This window comes from Amblyomma americanum, chromosome 7 (assembly GCF_052857255.1).
Source record: "Amblyomma americanum isolate KBUSLIRL-KWMA chromosome 7, ASM5285725v1, whole genome shotgun sequence".
Taxonomy (NCBI): Eukaryota; Metazoa; Arthropoda; class Arachnida; order Ixodida; family Ixodidae; genus Amblyomma; species Amblyomma americanum.
Window position 1 is genome coordinate 139,180,538 of NC_135503.1, and position 23,688 is coordinate 139,204,225.

Genomic DNA, 23,688 nt, shown 5'->3' on the forward strand with positions numbered 1-23,688 from the left:
CGCGGCCACCATAAAACTCCTTTATCTCTCATTTCAGGTCCAAGCCATCTATTAAATCGATTCGTAAAATTCTTCCCAAAATTAGAACTGAAAGGAACAGTACAGGGGCGATGAAAAGAAATGCAGAAAGAGCGGGGCGTATAGGCGCTCCGCTATTGGCAGTTTTATTCATCACGCTTTTACTTCGGCGGTAGAAAAAGGACACTACAGTCGTCAATTGTACATTCTAGAACGCCTCTAACGTCTTTTTCTTACCACGCAGTTAAAAGCGAGATGAAAAGATATTCGAACAGCAGAGCGCATTAACGCCGCGTTGTTCGCATTCTTTTTCATCCCGATTTTAAACAGGCTTGCATGCGCTTGTTCGGACGGCATTTAACCCCCTCAGGCGCCATTCGTCATTTCGATGCAAAAGAATACTTTTCTGCCCGATTATACCCAGGCCTCGAGAAAGACACGTCAAATAGTTTTCCAACAGAAAGCAAGCACTGTTAATTTTTTACAAACATGCACAATATTTCTCAGAAACTCTCAAAAGATTTGCAAACTGAAATAATAAAACTTCAGGATTTTTGGAAATAACACTCTAGAGAGCGCAAAATCTGTCAGAAAGAAAATGGCACAGGAAGAGGTACGAGGGTGATTATTTGCTGCATTCGCTAGTTGTCAAGAAAGAGCACCCCATTACAAGATGAATGATGAAGGATCCTGGAAGGAAGAAATTATGAGCACACTTTGAGAAAAAGCAGAGAGTACGCAGATTATACAACTCTGTACAAAGTGCCCTAAAGGTTTAAGAGAAACAAAGATGTCACGCACATGCGTTGAGACATTACAACATTGTGCACAAAGTCGTTACGAGAAAAGAAACCTGCCTTGTGCCCGTAGCGCATGACCAACGACCACTCGCCAAGAAGGGTGTGCTTTGGCACAGCGAAGTGGTGGCTCAGCATGATGTCCTGCTCCGGATTAAACTCCTTGGCCTCCAAGACCATGTTTTGAGGATTCTGGAGTCACGAAGCCGCATGGAAAAAGAAGGGGAGACGAAGTTCCGGAACTGTGCTGAGCTCGTCAAAAAACATAGGCAACTTGCTGAATTGACCACCCTGTGCCACGCTGGTGCTCATTAAATCGACCGGTGGCGACGAAAGGCACCAATGGCAAAGAGAAAAGCCGCGCACTTAGTCTCTCTGTGCCCGCAAGAAACTTCAAGCGCTATGATAAAAACCGCAGCATTGTGCATGCTGCGGTAGTAACAGGACTGCCGGCGATTCCTGTCCTCAGCTCCTCCTTTTCTTTCGCTGAAACCGGCCATCTTTGTCTTTAGATTATTGGCTCAGACAACCCGCACTAGGTTTCAGCCTGGAGCTTCATAATCGTCCTTATCAGCCCTATATTTTCCACCTAAGGGCCAAGGACATTCCCACAGATTTCTTAATACACCAGTCTTGCGCCAGTTGCGGCCACCTTATTCCCGCGTTAATTTCATGATTTTATGACCCCCACCCCTGGATCCTTGCCATTCATTGCGACTACGTCAACTAGGAACAATAGGCCTAGAACGCTTAGTGAACTCGGTGCAACAGAGCACAGTTCCGACATCAAGCATGAAATTATTCTAGCTCCTCTTCTCGGCAAATTAAGGGCAATAACATCGTACGAACCTGACGCGAAACATGAGAGCAAATATAACCGAAATACACCGAAATTTACCGTCCTAATAGTATTCGGCAGAGAAAATCCTTCAGCCCTAGCGCGGTTTGAATCAGCGGTGGCCGAAACAGATGAGCTCCACTTCTCGCTGCTTTCGACCACTCGTCGGCAGCAGCCTCTCGCGAGGATGCTTAAGTGGTAGCCTGCAGCTGCCCCTATTAACATTCGCTATGAGCAAAGGAAAGGTACAATGACTGTCTCACTTCTCAGTGTACGCCTCACACGGGCCATGTGGGTCGAACAAGTGAGTGAAAACTGATGACACCGTATTAATTTGGGTTCTTTACCGTACAATTACATCTCAGAACACACTGGTGTCTTTCTCATTTCGGCTCTGTCAAAGCGTGGCCGCCGCCACCGAGAACCGATTCCAGGCCTGTTCAAAGGCTGGCGAGCGTTACGGCGCTTCAAACAGCGAAGGAGCCTTATGAAAGCAGCGAAAGACGTTCAACGCGCTGTGTACAACGATAACTCAACGCAACGGCATTTATAGCAGCAACCTGCTGTCACAAAATTCGGCGCATGTTCGAAAAAAACCGGCGCTTCGCCTAAGCAATCGTGTCCGCGCGCGGTCAAGTAAAACAAAAAAACAGCGGGGAAGAACCCCCGGAGCGCGCGTAAACCATGCATGGGCTTTTCACACAGCTCGTCGGCGGGGCGCCAACTTAAACATAGCCACGCGCGGCGTCGATTTCTCTACAATGTCTTAGTTTCTACTCATCGTCAACGGAGAGGGCGTTGCCTTGACCGCGCTAAAGTGGTATCCTCTCCCCTTCGCTTTCATGCCGGCATAATCACATCGAAAGAAGGACCCAGAAATTTCTCGAAGGCTGTCTCCGCGCTCGACCAATTGGGTCGCGCGCCCGGCGCAAGGAGCTTGTGCAGATGAAACTGCGTGCATGTGCACCCCTGCCTTGGCGCGAAGAACGAACAGAAGCAGACCGCGCCTATAAATGAGGGGCTCTAACAGCTCTCTGTTAGCCCGAAACGCCGTTTAAGCTTCCAAGAAGCGCGCCCGCTCGACTCCCGGGAGAACACCACTCGCCCAGCCCGGACCAGCGAGGCAACGTGCGCCAACCTGCGGGACGGCCCCGTCGAGCTCCTCAGGTCGTCGGACTGTCGCAGTGCCAGGTGAACAAATTGTGTTCTGTTTGATTGTCTCTCTGTGTTAGTGCACTTTAGGTGCAGGTATTTTGTTAAATTGTAATCTCTCTCCATTGTTACTTTGCACGAGTTGCATTGTATTTGAAAGTCACTTTGTATGTGCTCGTACGAGTGATTATGAAATCTCTGTATCGTCTCTTAGCTGTATAAACTGTATTTTTTGTGAACCTTTGGCTCCGACCCAGTCTCTGGCTTGCGACTGGCGAAAGCTGGGCATCAAACGACCAACCCCTTTGTCACTTGGTAGCTGGTCTCCACCTGAGCTTGCCACGCTGAGTCGAGGGCATCTCCTTTGTGATCGAGACCGCTAACCCCACACGCTCTAAGGGTGTCTGAGAGCGCACGCAAAAGTGCGCGAAGTGGTGACACCTGCCACGAGCTGAAGAACAGAAGGCAGTGCCAGCATGCGCCACACAGAACGCTGCTATCTGCAGCAAACTTTGGCCAATCCCCTGCCGTGGGTATCGCTTTTGAGGCAACAACAACAACCTTCGCCTCGACAGGAAGCCACCGCTGCATTTAAGTCGACCGCCACGTTGAAACACTGCAAAATTACCGGGGCCACTTAAATACCTTACGTGTGAGTAAAGTGAATGCATTTAATCCTTTTTGATTTCCACTCCAACATTATTTCAATTCTATTCCAATACTGTCATAATTCTATCCCATTTTTTTGTACGTTTTGCAGGTGTAAGTACTAGAACTAACTATTACTGCTAAACATGTCACTTTCCCGCCTTTGATGACTTCACATCGTTTCGACCAGTCACGAGTTTTGTAACGCCGCTACTTTTTGGGCCACGCCAAGTTTTCGTATCGATGAACCATCTAATGCTTTCAAAATTAAAATGTCGGCACTGTCGCGCACGCTGACGTCACCTCTGTTTCTGAAATTTGACGCCGGACAAGCGCGTCGCCACACTTCAAAATCGGCGAGGTAGGTGAGGGCACCACCTCTATTTAAGAAAACCTAAGAAAAGTGGCCAGTGACGCAGGCTGAAAAACTCATGTAAGGCTTCCACCATCTGTGAGGCGCCCTAGAATCCGCGACGCCTTTTCTGTAATGAATTTTGTGCTTGCATCTGTTCTCGATCACATGACAGAGTGCGAATTTTTTCTCTACTAAAATGGCCTTGTCGCAGCTGCATCTTAAACGGGCTTCGTGCCGAGTAGCAAGCCGATAGAGCATTGTCTGTCAGCTTTCAAAGGAATGTACACCGCAAAGTTACCTCCAAGAAGAACTCGTCCTAATTCTTACAGGGCGGTTCTTGGTTTAAATGCACCAAAAAAGACACATAATACGAAAGAAATTGGCGGGATGATAATTGCTGATAATCATTAGCAACAGTTGACGATTCCTAAGCAACTACGAAACCACAGCTAAAGGGGCTGTATGGCCTCCCAGAACATTTTCCTCAATGTCAACGTCAATTTGTGCCCACGAGAAAAAAAAATACTTCAAAATTAATACGCACCCTGACTTCAAGCTTGAACGGAGTAGAACATGGCTGCAGAGTTCCATTCAGAGCAATGAACCTGATGTTCACTGCGTCGAGCACACAGAAGGAAGAAGGAGAAAAATTAGGTACTAAGATAGAACTGTAATATCTTTAAATATTTCAAACGAAACTCGTACTGCCGTGCCCCGCAGTTAGCATAAGAACCTTAGAGCGAAAATGGCGCTTGCTTACACTCTCGGATTTACGACTATGGCGCTTAACACCAGCCTTAAGGTATCTTTCTCGTACATCGACCCTAGAATGTGAGCGTTCCTGGCATTCTAAGAACAAAATCATGTTTTCGGGAAATCCGATGCAAGATTCTTCTTAAGTGTTGAATACACGAATAAAATGCTACACGATTCGAAGACAAATCAACAAAGCGTTCATAGAATCAGCACGTGATCTATTCACTTACTAACACAATTTTAATTCACCAGTAGCATGATTTTCTGGCTGGCGCACTGCTCTGCAATCACAAATTTTTCGAAGCGACCATTCACGATCCCAGAGATCGATGCTCACCGGTGGATCCGGGATGGTAGATGGGCTTATCCGTCTGCAGGAAGAGGTGGTCTGCGGATGCCCCGCTCAAAGGCAGCAGCACGTCACGGCTCCACGCTCCGCATTGCACAGACAATTTCACCGTCGCGTCTCCTCTCGTGAGCTGCATGTCGGGAACGTCTTCGGGCCTGACCAATACTTCGGCAACCCCCGTAGAGTCTGTGAGCACGCGCATAATCTTCATCAGCGGACACAGCGGTTGGAAAGCTTGTGTGTAGATGTTGCCGCTAGTGCTCCTATTGTTGCCATCAAAGCGACAATTGTTTAACGGACTCTGTCCGGTAAGCTGCTCCTTCATCGTAATATTTAGTGACCTAAAACCGCCCCGTTCGCCTTCTAGCCAATAAGATTTGTTATACAGGTTGACATGCGCTAAAAGGAATATGGAGGCTGGTGCCGGCGAAGGCGTTGTCGACAGTGTTCCATTTCAGATGGACTTACATCATCGGGTCTATGCGGGCCACGTGATTCAAGCGGGCTCAGGGACCATGTCCGCAGAATGTGTCATGTAGTTATCGCTGTCCCTGCTTTGCTCATGAGGATGAAGAAATCAAATAAAGCTTTCATTTTAATTATTACTTTCATTACTAGGAAAGGAGTTCTTGTTCTTGAGGGCCCACCTGGTGAAAAAAAACCTAAATCAGACATAGTAACATCAGTATTATGTTATAAGCCAATCTATGAATTCAGAGTTGTGACGAAGCTAGTTTAATCTGCGCTGCGCACTTTATATCAAATTAGAGGGCAAACCTCCCTAATTTACGGTAACTTCCTGTCCCGAAAACCCACAGTGTATAATCTCGTGAACTTCGTGACTCGTGTATCTGAACCAGTGAGTAGCTGGGGCAACTTGATGTTATTGATTTCAGTATCAGGAAGCGGATGCTTTTTTGTTATTAGCATTTCTTTCATTGCACCAACAGAATGGTGTGGATAGAGCTGTCGGACACTAAAAATATGCAATTATTGGTTGAGTCAGTGGTTATCGTCGTCACCAGATGGAATCTGCAGTGCTAACCGCTTGTATTTACGTCGGCTGAGGTCCATCACAACCCATTGAATTGTCAGTATGGTGACGCAGTTGCATTGTACTTGGCTCAACGTAGGCTGGCTGTCGCCTAGGGTATAAACACTACCTCACGTTGGAACAAGACATGCGAATGGTTCGTGAGGACCGGTCCTGCTGTGCGGTTATTCATACAGTGCGAGGATGCCGCCGTCGAAGGAAAGCACAGAAGGCCCTGACTCCGCTTACACTTCATTATCATAACGCTGCCATGCGAACTGCTGTGACTCATCCAGAATCACAAAAATTACCACTCGCCGTTTCGCAGAGACAGGCGAGAATTCAGCTTCCACCCACCTGCTGCCACGTCCAGAGTCGTCTGAAAGAAGGCGCCGCGTGCAGGCCGGTTCCCCACGAGCGAAATGACGACCTTCTGGGCGCGGCCACCGGCCATGGCTACCACGGTCTCCCTGGCACCCAGCCGAAGAGCGTTGGGCGCCATGACGACGCACTCACTGCGCACGACGTCAGCGTGATACTGGTTAAGGATGAATTAACTGCATAAATAGCGTATAAATACCAGCGACGGCGTAGAGGTATAGCATCCGCCTCTCTTGCCAGAGGAACGGTGCCCGAATCCCTGTGCCACGCAGTTCACCATCGGATAAAAAAAGAAAAAGGCCGCTTGGCGATGGAATTGCATAAGAAGGCCTATGGCGCGGCCTGATCACGGTGACCAGAACCGGCAACGCCCTCCCTCACCAGAACAGGATATGGCCACCTTGTTGTATTACTTGGCCACAGCCTTCTACATGAATACACCAATTAACCCTCGGCCCTCCGTCCCCAGCGGATACGGAGCAGCTGACCAAGCGGCGGTCTGACCTGCAACACAGCAGAATGTGCTACGAAGCCCTGGCTCCGAACAGGTCCCTTTTAGAAACTGAACCTGGCAACGTTTAATTCTAAAACCTTATTCAGTTAGACTACTCTGGAAATGCGGTTAGAGGAACAAGCGGCTATTAAAACTGATGTCATAGGGCTTATTGAGGTTAGGAGGACCAATGGTGTGTATCCAATGCTAAGTATTAGAGAAGATACGATAACTAGATGCGGAATTCCTCATCAATCAGGATAAAGCCGGCAACTTGGAGCAATTATACAGTGTCAACGAGAGGGTGGCAGCTAAAGTAATTAAGCCTAATACCAGGTACAAACTGAAGGTGGTACAGGCCTACAAGCCAACATGCAGCCTTAACGACCAGGTCGTCGAAACGTTCTACGATGTGGAGTCGCCACATAGCAAAGAACACAGTACACGGCACTGATGGGCGACTTCACTGTCAAGGTAAACAGAAACACGCTGGAGACCAGGCAGTGGGTGATGTGACGACCCCCCATAATGCGCAGGTCCACACGGGAGGGAGAGGCAAAGAGACACCGTATGGCTCAGTTTAAACATATAGATATATTCAATAATTATACATGATTATACATCAGAGGCTGGGGTGTCCGAGCTTACGTGCGGACGACTTTATGGGGACGATGGAGGGGCTCCGGAGTTGAGCTCGAACGGTTGCTGGCAGAAGCTGCACGCCGTCGGGCTTCGGCGCTGAAGGCCCCCTTGGCGAACGATGTCGTCCTGAGAGTTCTTTCTTCCGTACTCCTTGTCGATTTTTATATCCTTCTTATTCCCCACATTCCCTAGGTTGAGGACGCCCACGTCGGAGTGGGAGGGGCCTAGGGCTTTCACTTGGGCGCACCAACACACCACCGCACTTATAGTCTCGCCCCCGTCACGTGTTGAGTCCGAGGGAAAGAAGGTTGTCGTCGAGGTAGCGTCGGCTGTGGTAGACGGTCTCTGGCCCGCTGACGGTTCCTGCGGGTCACCGACCTCCGTTCTCCATCAAATGACACTCGCCACTCAAGGCCGGAACGCGAGGACACTAAAAGGCCGGGAAAGTGGTCCCTTGTCCTAGGATGTGCTCGGGAGTGTTGGTGATGATGCCCGCCGTCTTGTCACGGGGCCAGGCCCGCCGAAACGAGGCCCTCTGTCCCCGGCACGGTCACGGCAATTGGGCAAGATAACCCCCGTCTCCCCGCGGCGGCGGCGGCGGCGTTCGGCACGTGCCGACACTATGGAAAGGGGGTCCGGTTGTGCTTAAACCCCTTCGTATTGGTCGTTCACTCTCAACGAGTATGGCTCGGTAATTTGACGCAGCTGTCACCTGGGTCTTCTCAGTGCGGTCCATGGCGGCAGGCCCGAAAGCAATCCCACTCAAGTTGCTTGCAGCCATATACATAAATTATGGTGAGGCATAAAAAAAAAGGAAAAAAAATAGAGCCTCTGCCTGCGCCACAAGTATAACAGGCTTAAACCAATAGTAAAATAAATAAAACTGGGCCGAAGCCAAATTAAATTTAGATATATAAAGATATAAAAAAAAAGAAAAAAAAAGAGTCCTCTACCACAAGCAAAACGGCAGCCAAGGCAGCGGGCCCGATCAGCGGGGGTTTATTTGTGATCAAATACGAATATATAGATAAAACTGTTATATAAAGTCTAGAAAAATCTTCTTTCTTGAAGAGGGTTAATTATACAAAAATTAGATGCTGTATCTTTGTCAGGTTCCCGCTTCTTGAATTCCTGCGTTTTGTTCCAAAATATTCAAGAATTTGCCATCTTTTGCGATGACAGTTGCTCCGTCATCTTCGAACCATGACTCCTGGTCTTCCAGGCTTGGCGACTCTACCATCAGTCTGTTGGCCTCTTAAATTCACACTGGACCTGCTGGAATATTCTGAAGATAGATTAGTTCCCCCCGACCCCCTGCAGCAAAACACGGAAAAAAAAAGAAGAAAAAAAAAAGCTCCCTCCTCAGGTCCGGCCTTCCAATGAGAAGTGAATACCCCAATTGCGAGCGCTCCCGCTCTGTCCCTCTAAACTAAAGTGCCATCCCGACGCAGCTGATTGTGATTTGACTAGTTCCTGTGGGTTGGTAGCTGTTAAGCTCTTCATGAGGACCAAGCCACTGTGACCTCAATTTGGTCTGTAGTCTTTCAATATTGTCGTTGGCGAAGGTATTCCCCAATTCCTCCCCCTTCCCTCAAAAGATCTCACTTCACTATCTTAAAAAAAAATTTACTTAATATTTAAATATATTGTATCTACCTAAATTTACAACCAGTATATACCCATGCACCCATTACTAAAATTGAATGGCGATATATACAATTTGTTATCTCCTTTGTTCAAAAATGTCTCGTAATAATGCTATGTAATCCACTTTGTAAAATCCGCGTGAATGTTGAAAGCGCTGCTTTGCAGCCATATACAGTAGAAACATGTGTGCTGGCTGTCGCCGGCTGTCGCCGATCTCCTCTCTTCCAGCTGAATTGCTTTCCCTTGAGTGCTTTTGCCGCCACTGGGGGCTCCGTCTACGCCGCGCCGTCGAACGTGGACCCTCGTAGCACACACAAGGAACGTCACACTCGCTCACCCTCCAGAAGAATGTTCTCCGAACATTTGAGTCCATGCAGCTCCCCTTCTCTTTCTGAATTGCCTTGCACAGTGCGTCCGACAAAACACTTTTCGCTGCACTCAACACCACTGCACAACACCATATGCCTGAGCTGTCATAACTGGCGTCTCCAGGGGCAGCACTGATCTTCTTTTACAGATAAACATGAAACTCAGCACCCAAGCCCCTCCTTTCTAGTCCAAACTGGACGAAATAAATTGACCACAGTTACAAAGGAGCTCCCACTTCTAGCACGATCACGGCACAGACAAAAATATAGGTAACGAAAGGAAGTAGGGCAGGTTCTGCATGCGCTCCGCATGCTCTCCTGTGAAGGTGTTACTTAATGGCAGAAATGTTTAACTACCAACTCCGATATCTTAACACATAAGCACGTAGCAATGTTATGAGCTGCGGCATTACACAATTCTTACCAGTTCACAACTCCGCTCTGTTTACGCCATTAGTCCGACCTAGCTTTCCGATTTCGCAGTGGATATCGGCCTTCATGAGTCATACCAAGTAAGTCTGTGACCCTTTGTCTGCTTGGAGACTCGCGAGGGCTCGTGGCAGGAGCCTCTCCTGGCGTTATCTGCGCGGCAACCTCGCGCGCTTCTTATTCTTCTAGCAATGCATGAAGTAAATCCGGTGGCATTCCGGCCGTCACCTCTGGCGCCTACCGAACAAATGCAGGAGAGGGCGTTTCTTGCGAACTATCTGCGCGCTCCGCTTCACTTCGGTCCCCATCAAAATCCGCGCTTTCCCTTTCCTCATTTCGTGAATACGGAACCCGTGCCGACTTGAGGCGATTTGCGTGTATCCTTATCAAGCGCCGGTTCACGTCTCGGACTCTGAAGTTTACCGGAGAAAGCTTCTCGACAACCTCGCACGGTCCTCTCCACTTCGTCTGGACCTTACGAGCTAGCCCAATCTGCCTTTGGCAGTTTTCAATGTGCACGCTGTCCCCCACATCAAACGGCGCGTCTCTAGCACTGCGATCGTGCACCTCCTTCCTGCGCTTCGCCGCTTTCTTTAAGGCCTCCTTTGCGATGTCCCTCGCCACTTGCAAGCGCGATTCTAGCTCAACCTTATAGTCGTCCAGTGAAGCGTATGGGACACGACGGGGGCCCTCTGGCTCTTCACTAGGCTGGTCCGGGTCTCGGCCGTAGAGAAGAAAGAATGGAGATTCGCCCGTGCTCTCGTGTGCTGCGGAATTGCAGGCAAACATTGTATACGGGAGCCACAAGTCCCAGTCCCGCTGGTCGCGCGAAACAAAATGCGACAGGAACCCGGCCACGGTTTGGTTCAGTCGCTCCACCGCGCCGTTGCAAGCCGGATGGTACGGTGTTTTCTGCTTCTTAGCGATCTTAAGCAGCTCTCAAACTCTCCTCATTAGCTGCGACACGAAGTTCGTTCCCCGATCTGTCAAGAGTTGCCTCGGGGGTCTATGTCGGAGCACGATCTGTTCGACAAATGCTCTTGCAACCGTGTCTGCCTTCTGATCTGGGAGTGCTACCGTTTCCGCGTATTTTGAAAGGTGATCGACGAATACTAATATGTACCTGTTTCCGGAAGTGGTCGTGGGCAATGGGCCCATTATGTCCATACCTGTCCGCTCGAAGGGAGCCGAAACCTCAGGGAACGGCTGAATTGGAGCTGGTCTTCGTCCCTTGGGTGTTTTTCTTTCGAGGCAGGAATGACACTTCGCACAGTAGTCTCTAACATCCTGTCGCATGCCACTCCAAAAGTACAAACGCTCCACAGGCCTGCGTGTCTTCGCTACGCCAACATGACCGGCGCATGGCGCATCGTGAAACGCGCTAAGAACCCATTCTGTCCACGACCGAGGTATGACGACTCTCTCCCAAGCGGTTTTCTCTGGTCTCCCTTTCCTGGTTGGCCTCGTGCGCCGACACAGGGTGCCGTCTTTGCCAATGAAATAACCTAGCTGTTCGGGGTGAGACGGTGCGCCCTCTAAGCTTTCGATTATTCGCTTCAGGTCAAGATTTTTGCACTGCTCTGTGCGTAAATCGGCGGGGTCGACTACGGGGACAAACTCATCTATAGCTGCCACGGCAGCTGTGCGGCTGAGTGCATCAGCATTCAGATGTGTCTTTCCTGACTTGTGCTCCACTTCAAAGCAGTATTCCTGCAGGTGTAGATTCCATCTAGCGAGTCGCGAGCTAGGGTCCCTGAAGCTCATCACCCATTTCAGAGGATGGCAGTCTGTGACTAGCTTGAATTTGCGGCCGTAAAGGTAGCATCTGAAGTGCTTTACTGCCCAGACAACGGCGAGGCACTCCCTTTCCGTAGCTCCGTACTTTTGCTCTGTGGAGCTCAGCTGTCGGCTAGCAAAAGCAACGGGATGTTCTTTGCCCTCGATAACCTGAGATAGCACAGCACCAACTGCGAACTTAGACGCATCTGTGGCCATAACGAAGGGCAAATTAAAATCCGGGTGGCGCAACAGCGGTGCACTCATTAGCTTCCTTTTCAGGGCCCCAAAAGCATCCTCCGCGTTTTCGTCCCAGCGAAAGGCGACATTTTTGGCTGTTAAGGCGGTGAGCGGCTTAGCGAGCTTGGCGAACTCCTCTATGTGCCTTCGGTAGTAACCGATCAGGCCGAGAAACTGCCGGGCCTGGCGGACGCTAGTCGGGGATGGAAAATCCGAGACACACCTTAGTTTCTCAGGGTCCGGTCTCACGCAGTCAGCTGAAACAACGTGCCCGAGGTATTTCACCTCGTTTTTGAGGAATTGGCACTTAAAAGGCTTCAGCTTGAGACCCGCTCCTCTTAGTCGCACCAAAACCTGCTCAATATCACGCAAATGGTTCTCAAAACTGTCACTGTATATGATTATGTAATCCATATACACGAAGCACAGCCTCCCCAGAAGACCTGCCAGGGTAACATCAGCAGTTCTCTGCCAGACAGCAGGGCTGTTGGCCAGACCCATCGGCATTCTTTTCCATTCATAGTGCCCTGAGGGCGTGTTGAATGCCGTTTTCTCGGCATCTGCCGGATCCATTGCTATCTGCCAGAATCCCGCCGCCATGTCCACTACCGGGAAGTACCTGGCAGAGCCCAGCTGAGAAAGCGTCTTCTGTATATTGGGGATGGGGTATGGATCGATGCGAGTTACGGCATTTAGTTTGCGGTAGTCCACTACCAATCGATACGAGCCATCTGGCATTTCCCACCAATAGTGCTGGTGCTCCCCAGGGTGACTTTGAGTGTTCGACAATGCCGCGATCAATCAGGTCCTGCCCTTGCCGCTCTATCTGCTCACGTTGGGAGTAAGGAATCCTGTACGCACGCTGGTAAACGGGCGATGAAGTGCCGGTTTCTATCCTGTGCTTTATAACGCCACAGCAGCCCAAATCCAGGCTGGACGCGGCGAATACCTCCGAGTAGTCATTCAGCAAACCAGCCAGAGCCTCCCTCTCCCTGTTTTTTACGTGAGAAAGATCGAACGACGCCTTTGGAGCAGCCGAAGGACTAGCATGCTCTACAGTTGCGAGTACCGTATCGGTGGGCTCACGTTTCTCTATCGCAGAGGTGAAGAAAGCCAATGTTTTGTTCTTGGGAAGGCTCAGTGGCTGCTGGCTACAGTTAACCACCCGTAGGGGCACTCTGTGGGCGTCATTAACTGTCACGAGGCACGCGGCTGCCTTCAGGCCATTGCTGAGAGAGTCGACCGGCTCAAGCACTCCCACGGCGCCGCTCTCTACATCTGAAGGCACACTCGCGTACAAAATGTGCTCCGACCAAGGAAGGACGACCGCCTCATCGACCAGCCTGACGGCAACCCGCGAATATACCTTCTCCAATGATCCCACTGTTTGACGGGTGTCAATATCTGTAATGCGAATCTCAGCCCCTCTCCTGTTCAAAAACGGAACTTTTGAGCCGCCAGCATTAACCTGTTCCTCAGAGAATGAGACTACTACCTTCCCTTTTCTCAAAAAATCCTGCCCTAATATACCTGACACTCCGTTTGGCAGAGACACCGTGTCCGGGCATACGTAGCAGGGGTGCTCCAATGCAATTCCGCCGAGAGAGATGTGTAACCGGTAGAGTCCACTTATGCCAAGAGGATCCCCCGTTATGCCAACAAATTTGGTTGCCATACCACCAGACGCTTCCAACACCTCGCGGTCCCCCTTCCTTCGAAGCGTGTTAAAACTGCTCTTAAGCAATGTCACCTTTGACCCCGTATCTATCAATAATTTCATGCAACAACCATTTAACTTGCAACGCACAACAGGGCATGCATCGTCGGCCACACAAACCACCACCACCTCATCATCCACTGCTCCCTCCCCACGCTCCTCAGGAGGGGGAGGACAATCTGGTTTTTTGTCTCGGTATCTAGAGCCCCGCTGTAGGCTTGCTTAGGGCATGTCTCGCCTGCCTCTCTTTGTGGCTCCCCACTGCGCACGTTTTGGCAGAACCTGGCGATGTGTCCGCGACCCTGGCAAGCGAAGCATACGATTTCTTCAAAACCTCGCATACCGCGCCTGTAGCTTTGTGGTGGTCTCCGGTTTCCAGCGAATGGGCGCTGTTGAGCGCGCGCTTCAACCTGGCGTTCCACCTGCTGAGATAGCAGCTGTTCTAAGCGATCTAACCGCTCTGTCAAGAGAGCAACATCAGGGTTGAGCACCGCTCTCTCTATGACGCGTACTCTCGCTGCGGCTGTCGTTAACGCCTCATTTCGTTCCTCATCCAATGCGGCCGCCACGGCTTGGTCGAAATTGCTCGGCTTGCGCGAGAGCACGAACCGGCGCACGGGGTCTTGCAGACCAGCCACGAACAAAGCGGTCATTTCCTCTTTAAGTAGATCCTCCGCGTATTTCTTCTTTAGCTGGTCTCCTTCCTCCTCCCTGCTTAACGTATCGCGTGCTAGGCGCTGAAGCCGCGACGCAAACGTTCGCACGTCCTCCCCTACCATCTGTCGGGCGTCACGGAACCTCTGTACCCGCACGTGACGTGGTTCAGTGTCGAAATGCTCAAACGCGAGCTTCTTAAATTCCGCAAATGATTTTGTGGATTTTACTTCTTCGTCTCGCCATGCAAAATCATGAGCAGCTCCTGCCACCTTACACCTCGCCATTCCCAGCATTTGAGCATCGGACCATCCCCCCATTTTCCCAATCTCTTCTAGCATGGAAAAGAAATCGCAGATTGGAACCCCTGTCTTATCTCCCGTAAACGTCGGAATGACGCTTCCTAACGCCAGCATGCTTGCTCCGAGCGACGGCTGTGGAGTGGGAGCTCCCTCAGATACAGACATTTTTTTTTTCGCTCAAGCCCTCCGGTGCCTCAAGCCTCTCAGAGGGGGGTAAAAGTCCCACAATCAGTCCCGTGATTCCATTTTGATTACAATTTTGAAGTCATGAATGTCGCAGCATTCAGAGGAAATTTGCTTTTGAGACCCCACTTCTGACACCAGTGTGACGACCCTCCATAATGCGCAGGTCCACACTGGACGGACTGGACGGAGAGGCAAAGAGACACCGTATGGCTCAGTTTAAACAAAAAGATATATTCAATAATTATACATGATTATGATTATACACCAGAGGCTGGGGTGTCCGAGCTTACGTGCCGACGACTTCATGGGGACGATGGAGGGGCTCCGGAGTTGAGCTCGAACGGTTGCTGGCAGAAGCTGCACGCCGTCGGGCTTCGGCGCTGAAGGCCCCCTTGGCGAACGTTGTCGTCCTGAGCGTTCTTTCTTCCGTACTCCTTGTCGATTTTTATATCCTTCTTATTCCCCACATTCCCTAGGTTGAGGACGCCCACGCCGGAGTGGGAGGGGCCTAGGGCTTTCACTTGGGCGCACAAACACACCACCGCACTCATGGTCTCGCCCCCGTCACGTGTTGAGTCCGAGGGGAAGAAGGTTGTCGTCGACGTAGCGTCGGCTGTGGTAGACGGTCTCTGGCCCGCTGACGGTTCCCGCGGGTCACCGACCTCCGTTCTCCATCAAATGACACTCGCCACTCAAGGCCGGAACGCGAGGTCACTAAATGGCCGGGAAATAGGTCCCTTGTCCTAGGATGTGCTCGGGAGTGTTGGTGATGATGCCCGCCGTCTTGTCACGTGGCCAGGCCCGCCGAAACGAGGCCTTTTGTCCCCGGCACGGTCACGGCAATTGCGGAAGATAACGCCCGTCTCCCCGCGGCGGCGGCGGCAGCGTTCGACACGTGCCGACACTATGGAAAGGGGGTCCGGTTGTGCTTAAACCCCTTCGTTTTGGTGGTTCACTCTCAACGAGTATGGCTCGGTAATTGGACGCAGCTGTCACCTGGGTCTTCTCAGTGCGGTCCATGGCGGCAGGCCCGAAAGCAATCCCACTCAAGTTGCTTGCAGCCATATACAGTAGAAACATGTGTGCTGGCTACTTCCAAAACGAGACCGGCTGTCACCGATCTCCTCTCTTCCAGCTGAATTGCTTTCCTTTGAGTGCTTTTGCCGCCACTGGGGGCTCCGTCTACGCCGCGCCGTCGAACGCGGACCCTCGTAGCACACACATGGAACGTCACAGTGACTATGGCGTTGGCTCTAGGAATAGTTAGGAATAGTTTATTAGTAGAGTTCGCAGAAATAAACAGTTTACGGATCATGAATACCTTTTCAGCAAACGAAAAAGTTGGACGTGGATATGGAAGAAGCCCAATGGTGCGACTATAAACGAATTAGATTTCATACTGTGCGCTCACTCTGGCATCGTGCAGGATGTGGACTTCCTTAGAAAGGTGCGTTGTAGCGACCACAGCTTGGTAATGTCTCGAATTAGACTAGACTTACACTAGACTAGATTCCAGCACAACTAACGGCTCTCGTACCGCCATAGTGTGACAAGCTTTCAGGCCAGCGAAGCCGACGAAGCCGATCGGCGAATGGTCGCCCCAGTCCTCGAGAAATCGGCGGCCGAGGGAATACATTTTCACTCCGACGAAACAAGTCCTGTATACACATCTATGCTTCTCTCTGCATTATCCGTACGAAAAAAAATGACTGGTGGTTTAGCATTGCTAGCACGAAATATCGGGCGAAATGACAGGTGTTTGCAGGTGGACAGCATTACCACGTAACTGAAACTGCGATAGAGGTGTGCACTGACCCAGGGAGGCAGTTAAGCGCGTCTTCAAGTTTTCATCGTCAATGCCAATTCGCCCAATATACGCTGGTGGTAGTGAAAAGTTTTTTCAATGCTCAAAAGGAGAGTTTGGGAGTCAGAAGACCCCACTACATGGTCGGAAGCCTTAGTCTGTGACACCGCGCCATCGAGGAACCATCTCGCGCCCGCTTTGCCAGAGGTCATTGGGACTGGAGAGTGGAACATTTGAGGAGGGGAGTCTCCCATGCATTTGGATTAGGGGTAGGGGAAGGGGGATGGCGCGGATTCTGAGTACATGCCCATACCATGTGACAGATATCGCAGGTCTCTGCATAGTGTGGGCAATGCCCATCTTTGTTGGGATCAAAGTGTTTCTCAGCGCCAGTACAGAAAAGAGCTCCTGTCTGCAGGCGGCGCCGAGATCGCTCCTCCGCCTTACTCAGCCCCTTGGCAGAGGCCAAAAGCGGTTGATGAGCTTCTGAGCCAGGGGAGCTAGGATGAGGAGCCCGGTGTGTGAGCGCTCGGGCGGCCGCATCAGCGGCCTCATTGCCTCGTAGACCTTGATGGCCAGGTGCCCAGATTATGTTTGTCTGAGTTGGATCGACGGCAGGGCGTCTTAGAATTCGAGAGGCGCAAGAGGTGATATTTCCCCTGCGAGATAGTGTTCACAGCCCCGGGGAGAATCTGTTATAGCCCCGGGGAGAATCTGTTATAACCGTTCTATATTTGGATCCGCGGATGCGAGAGCTATTGCAGCTTCCTCCACTCGCGTTCAATTTTGCGCCCGCCGGCGGCCTATGCTCCAGTGCTGCGTTTCTGAAGCAGTGTTTTCAACGCCAACGCGTATTGCTTTAGTGAAGCGTTTCTGCCATAGCGTTGTCCAAGCCAGCACATGCAACACACATCTGTCACTATGCCGCCGCTCAGAGCGTGCGCATTAGTTTAATACCAATATTAGCTGATGAAGAAGATGTGCAATGCACAGCGAGAGAGTGTGTTGCAGCTTAACACGAGGTGTGTCCGGCTGCGGCGATAACCTTGTGCATGCCCTCCCGCAGTGGCCAGCCAAGCTGCTCGGTTCGCGCCGCCGCACGTTCGAATCACGGTCGCGTACATTTATTTGATTGGATATTTATTTAACACGGCACAAACCCAAAAACATCGCAAGCGCTTGCTCGGAGTTTACCCATCGGAATTGTGCTGTCGCATTAAAACCAAACAAGTGGCTGCGTTTGATACGTTAACCCTTGAACACTGGCGACAGCGATTAACTTCAGAGCGAAAGCTCAACTTCTGGTGTAAAAACCTTGAAGGTCATGTTACGGCGCACATATGAATGGAAGTGTCCGCAATTAATAAAATAAACAGAAGCAATCTGTACTGAAGGTGGGAATCGAACACGGGCCACCAGCGCGCATTAAGGGGAGGCTTCCACTCCGCCACAACTGTTCTTCTCATTCTTGATCGCATAGAAATAGTGTCGTAAAGGAAACTGTAAGCATGCTTACGCCACAAAACACCAGGCCACCATACCCCTGCGTGACCCCTCCTTCCAAAATATCAAAAGTCTGGGAGGCACACACGTGCATCCACATAGCGGAGCCAGCTAGGCGGCTCCGCTATCTCCCCGCATTGCTCACGAAACAAAGATTTCGTCGACCGTGGTTGTTAGGCGGGGCGCTCTATCATGCGGTTTTTCCAGACACTAAGTAGTCCCCGCAACATAAATAGATCATATGGCACAACACTGTTTTTCTCGACAGGCAAAAAAAATCGGATATTGTAGGGTGTGATGTCAATGACGCACATCTACGCTACCTTTGAAGGCATGGCTTCATGCTAAGGAGATACTTGCGCCCTGTTCAGTGAACTGCCGTCTGTCCAGTACAGCAGAGACAATTGGCCATTGTTTTATTCTGTACATTGATGCTGTGTTCTCCTGGGATATATTAAACGAACAATTAAGAAGGACATTGAGTCCGCCACAACAGTAGGAATATTCAATAACGAATTATGGCACGTCTAGTCAATGCACAGATATATAAGAAACGCATCTTCTAGATATGCACCGAGGCGTGCGTTGATAATTTACCTATGAGCTTGTAAAATAGAGATATTCCAATTAAGCGAGTGGCGAAGTGCGTTTCTGATGAATTTCCTTCGTGCATGGCGTGCAGTCGTAGCGCCATCATGCAGCACCCAATCAAACCGCTACACACAACGTGCGGCGAGACGGGCGCCTTTTTTAAGCCCAGCAATCGAAAAAAGTTAAGCACGGGTTAACAAAGGTTATACCCAAAGGTCGAGCGAGAGCATTTTGTCAATGGCCCGGGCCAAATTTGGTGTTCGCCATCGTGTCGGGCACGCTTAGTTATTGTTTGAGATCTCTTTGGTCAAAATCGGCTAAGGTCAATCTCCCAAAGTCAATTTCTTGCTATTCTGTGCTTCTCAAGGTGAAACGAAGGTCAAATAAGGCATGGAATGGGAGCGACTTCTCTGTTGAGTAGAGCTACCGCTCTCAAATACAACTCATAAAAGACCTTATTTCTTTGGCGAACGGCACAGGTGCCTGCTCGACGAGACGAGCTGCGCCGACTCAGTCAGCAGCCGTCGCTGCCTCGTGGTGCAGCATCTCTCCGCCAGGGGAGAAATGCAGCGCCAGTGTCGAAGAGCCAAAACAAGCTTGCATTCCCTATCGAGACTCAAGTTTTGAAAAACACTACCAGTGTACCAAGCCTAAGAGTATTAAGCCACATTCTAGCCCCCAGCCTTCCGCTCCAAGGCGTCCATAATCCGCTCACGTGTACTATATCGTGGGCGAAATTAAGAGACCCCATGCACCGGGCCCGATCCTGGCGAAACTAAAGTCACTTCCAGTGACTTTAGGCGAAACTGCATGCGGGCGCCACCTGACGTGCACTTACGTGGTAGAAGCCAACGCAGCGCGCGATGTGCGTCGCCGTCCTGCTCCAGATGAGCGTCGGTCTCGACACCAGAAGTGCCCCGTCAGGCGGCGCTCGTGCATTTTGGCCCGGTTCGGCACGCACCGGCTCGAGTCTCTTAGTATCGCTCACGATACCACTCCCAGCAAGCTCGGCTTGAGCGGGGCTCTCGGTTTCCCGAAAGTACGACATCGCAGCTAAGTTGCCTAACTGCGCGGCACGGCCCCAGGTGCGCGCTTCTTTTGCCACAGGGCTTTTTAAACACTTGTGAAAACAGGAGCAAGTGTGGAACTCTGTCACGATTATATTTCACATACCGTGGAAAATCAACTATTTAATAATAATAATAATAACTTTATTTGCATCACACGTACATGATGCCGGAGGCCAGCAGAAAAAACTGTCATTAAGGCAGCTTGACAAGGCCGCAGGCCCCCACACTGGCAACTACAGGTAGCGGTCAGCAACCACAAAACAAATGCATGAAAGTGTGAAACCACAAACAAAAGCTATACATTGAAAAAAGGAAGTTTCCACGAAAACCTGACTGCAACAAGAGGGCACACACTTTCAACAAATCTCATCGCCGGAAATATATAGACAACATAGCAAAATGAAAGTGACGCTTTGAGATAGAATATTGTGAGACTATTTTGTTGTTCTTATTTTGAGTTCGTAAAGTAGTGGCGAAGTTTCTTGAAAGTAATATTTAGTAATATTTCATCTAAACTAAAACTATGCTGCAGTCGGCCTTGAAGGGCTGCAAAAATTTGGTCACTCGTCTGCTCTTCCGGAAAAAAAATATATCTAATTGAGGTGCACAGGAAGTGCAGATAATTTCTCGGAGCATTGAGCAGCGTAGGATCTATTTTCTGTCCACAAAATTGATGTTTACGTATGGCATGTGTTGCAGCCACAGGCGACGATATTGCAGAACTTGGGTTATTATTCTCCTTTTCATTATTAATTTAAATTTCGCAACGAGAAAATATGGGCCCAAATGCCCGGATTGCTTGGCTTATCGCTCACAGCAACCGTTTCTCCTGTGCCTTTCTTTCGTCACGAGATGCCCCGCAATCATCTTTCTGTTAAAAAATAAAAGCCGTAAATCTTGTCAGCGATAAACCCCATTCCTCTCCGCATAACAAGAGCTCATTATACACTAATGGACATCGGTAAGGCTCTGGAAAGCTATACAGTGCCATGAGCTTACACGTAGTCTGCACGGAGGGTTCGGTTGCTAGCAAACAAGTTGAGCTGAACAGAGCACGTTTTGTGTTAATACCACGCGTTTCAAGGAAGCCCGCCATTAATTGAGTCTTTGAACTAGTTAACTAGCTGGTTACCTAAACTCTAATAGCTAAGTTTCATGGCGCAGGTTCCCAAGCCCCGTGATGACTCGAATTGATGGGCGTTGCTCAGCACCCACCATGGCCGCGCAGTTTTCGAGTTTCCTGATAAACGGCCAATGCTTGCACAGACACAGTACCGACGCAAATCGTGTTTTCAAAATTCTAGGGACTGGTATGGCTATCAGCCAGCTACAAATTTCTAATTGGAAACGGGCGCATATCTAATAGTCAAAAAGTTGACTATTAGGATTTGGTAACCAGCTACCTTTCTAACTTGGTGAAACGATGCATCGGCAATAGTGGTATTACTATGCCGGAAAAGCCATATTGTAACTTCAGAAAGCATATTATTAAAATGAGTGGCCAGGCCTCTGAAATACCTATTATATTCTACACAAGCAGGAGCAAGTGAGCTTTTCTTTAGGTCTAGCAGGGAAGTAACAAGCAGCGCATGCACCACACAGAAACGTTCTGATTTTATTGCTTCCTTTCATGTTAACAGTGTTGCAAGTGCGATTTCTCAAGGTGCCCGACGTACACGGAAGTAACATCGCATACGAAAAAGCTGCGCGACGCTTCTGCGTAAACTTGCATATAGCGACGTGCTGCCGCTGCGAAGAAACTCAAAGAACCGCGCTGACGCTCGATGTGTACATAAAATTTATGTACAGTCCTTCTGTAACACTTTAGACGACAGTGTATATTGTTACACAGAATAGGCGTTCATCTGCCGCTTGCTTTGCAGCAAATGCAATTCAGACGAGCTGTAACATAGCCGAGAAAATTATCGGCTTCAATAGCAAGACAGCTTACCAATCGCAGTGTATGAAGTAGCAAGCAATATTTCTCAGTGCCGTGCAACTCGTTCAAGAGCAATTTGTCTCATATAAGCAACTCTTGTTAAGTTATTAACGGGCAATTCTTCTGAATATACCAACAAAATACATCCTAACCTATTAATTACTTATCGAACGGACACATAGCCTAACAGCAGAAAATTTGGTTCAAAGAACGAAGTATTTCTGCCTGCAAAAGGACTTGTTTGATGCCAGCGAAGTGTTCAAACGGTGCTGTTTAGTCATGACGTGCAGCCAACCTACGGCATGACACCCAAGAAGCTAAAACGCTTCCAAATTATTCCGGCTAAATAAAAAAATGTCTAAAAAAAGACGTTTCGAGACCACTGGAGAACATGAGTTAGCATCAGTATGATGTTACCAGAACGTACCAACAAGTACGTTTTCACGCTATTTCCTTGGTATAATTCAGTCAAAAATAACCAGGAAAAACATGAAATGAGGTTCCTTGTGTAATTATGCCTGTCGCGGCAGGAAAAGCTTGCCATTGTCGAACAACGGTATCATGCACAGGTCAATACGGGGACAAGGGCTCACAGAACTCTGAAACTATCGTGCTTAAAAAAAACGAAAAAGCGGTACTGCCAGGAGTCTTTATGAACGTGGGTAAAGCCCCCCACCAGGTAGCGCAGCAACTTTGTGCTTTCTTTTAGTCGTTGGCTGGTAAAGAATATAGAATCAACGTAGAGGGCATAAAATTCAGTAATTTAGGATTACCTTTCCAATAATGCATTCGCAGCGAGAGCACTCGTATGCAGAACTCGTCAAAACTCGTTCGCCTTTTTCCGTGCAACCCGACTACCATGGCTATCTTCCTTGGCTAACTTCTCGGAGCAGCTGTGCGCGCCTACGCCGCATAGTTATGTATGCAAACAGTTATGATCCCGGTAGGATTTATGCTCACTTGCTGCTTTATTGTGAATCCCTGAGAAAAATAAAATTACCTGAAGTAAGTTGCTTCGCAACAAACCTCAAGTGCGTTAAGGTGAACCCTAAGCGTAAAAATGTATAATTTAGGCACCATCCCTCCTGACGAGACACAGCGCGGCCATGACGACAACGCTGCAGAACTCCCGTCACTGTGACAAGGCATGAAAGTTGCGTCACATGCAATTGCGCTCATCGTTGACGTACGACAAACGCGCATTATCAGCCGTTGCTAACGCATTTTTTGTCACTACGAATACTTTAGCGACTGTGAAGTCGAAAATAGGAGTTACTTCCGAATATCAAATTGTTATTACTCAATGCTCTAATTATCCTCGCCGTAAATCAGAAAACATTGCACGGTAATGAACAGGTCCGAAATATCACACTGTAAAACTTACTTATTCGCCTGGGCCCGATTTGGCGTTGATGCGATGAGCGCGCAGATGGCCCAGAGGATGGGGCCCGTGTTCATGTTGGCAGCCGACAGCAGAGTGAGCTCGAGGCCGATATGGACGTTAGGAGGAGAGTTCGGCGGACCAGGAACTTAGCCGCGACTCGCTTGCACCACGAAGAGGCAAGAGAGGGGCAGTTGCTCCGGCCGGGGGTATCGCTGCGAGCTAGACGAGAGCGCGCTAGTCTTAGGTTGCACTGATTTAATAGCGTGCCTGGAAAAGCCGCCCTCGTGGCCGTCATCTATCTGACCGTGTCTCGCAAGCTGCGTTTCCTTGGTCAGCCCTTGAAGCGCTTGAATCGCCGCGACTCAGACAAACACTGAGTGAGCGGGAAAAAAACTAAGGCCGTGTAACTACCATCTTGGTTCTATGACACCAATCTAATTTTTCTGTGAGATTTTAAAGCAAGAGCGGAAAACGCCATTTGCAAGGAGGTGAAGCCATAAGCTTGAAGGACGGCCCATACATTCCGTGCTTGCGGAGGCTACGATTTAGTTTTACTCCCTGCTAAGTTCATGGCTGTTGTCCACTCAATGCAGTGTCAGTCGCTATATCGCGCTTT

The 23,688-nt window shown here is 49.6% G+C and overlaps 1 protein-coding gene across 1 annotated transcript in view; it reads right to left on the reverse strand.

Annotated features, from left to right (window-relative positions):
• Positions 1-23,232, reverse strand: part of LOC144096617 (complement C3-like) — a 178,717-nt gene extending 155,485 nt beyond the window's left edge. Inside the window, exons 1-5 of the mRNA XM_077629433.1 lie at positions 23,073-23,232; positions 6,304-6,461; positions 4,902-5,099; positions 4,353-4,423; positions 876-1,007 (exon numbers count right to left, since the gene is read on the reverse strand). Of these exons, the coding sequence (XP_077485559.1) occupies positions 876-1,007; positions 4,353-4,423; positions 4,902-5,099; positions 6,304-6,461; positions 23,073-23,146 (633 nt within the window). The 5' untranslated portion in view covers positions 23,147-23,232. The remainder of the gene's footprint in view (positions 1-875; positions 1,008-4,352; positions 4,424-4,901; positions 5,100-6,303; positions 6,462-23,072) is intronic.
• Between the last annotated feature and the right edge of the window lie 456 nt (positions 23,233-23,688).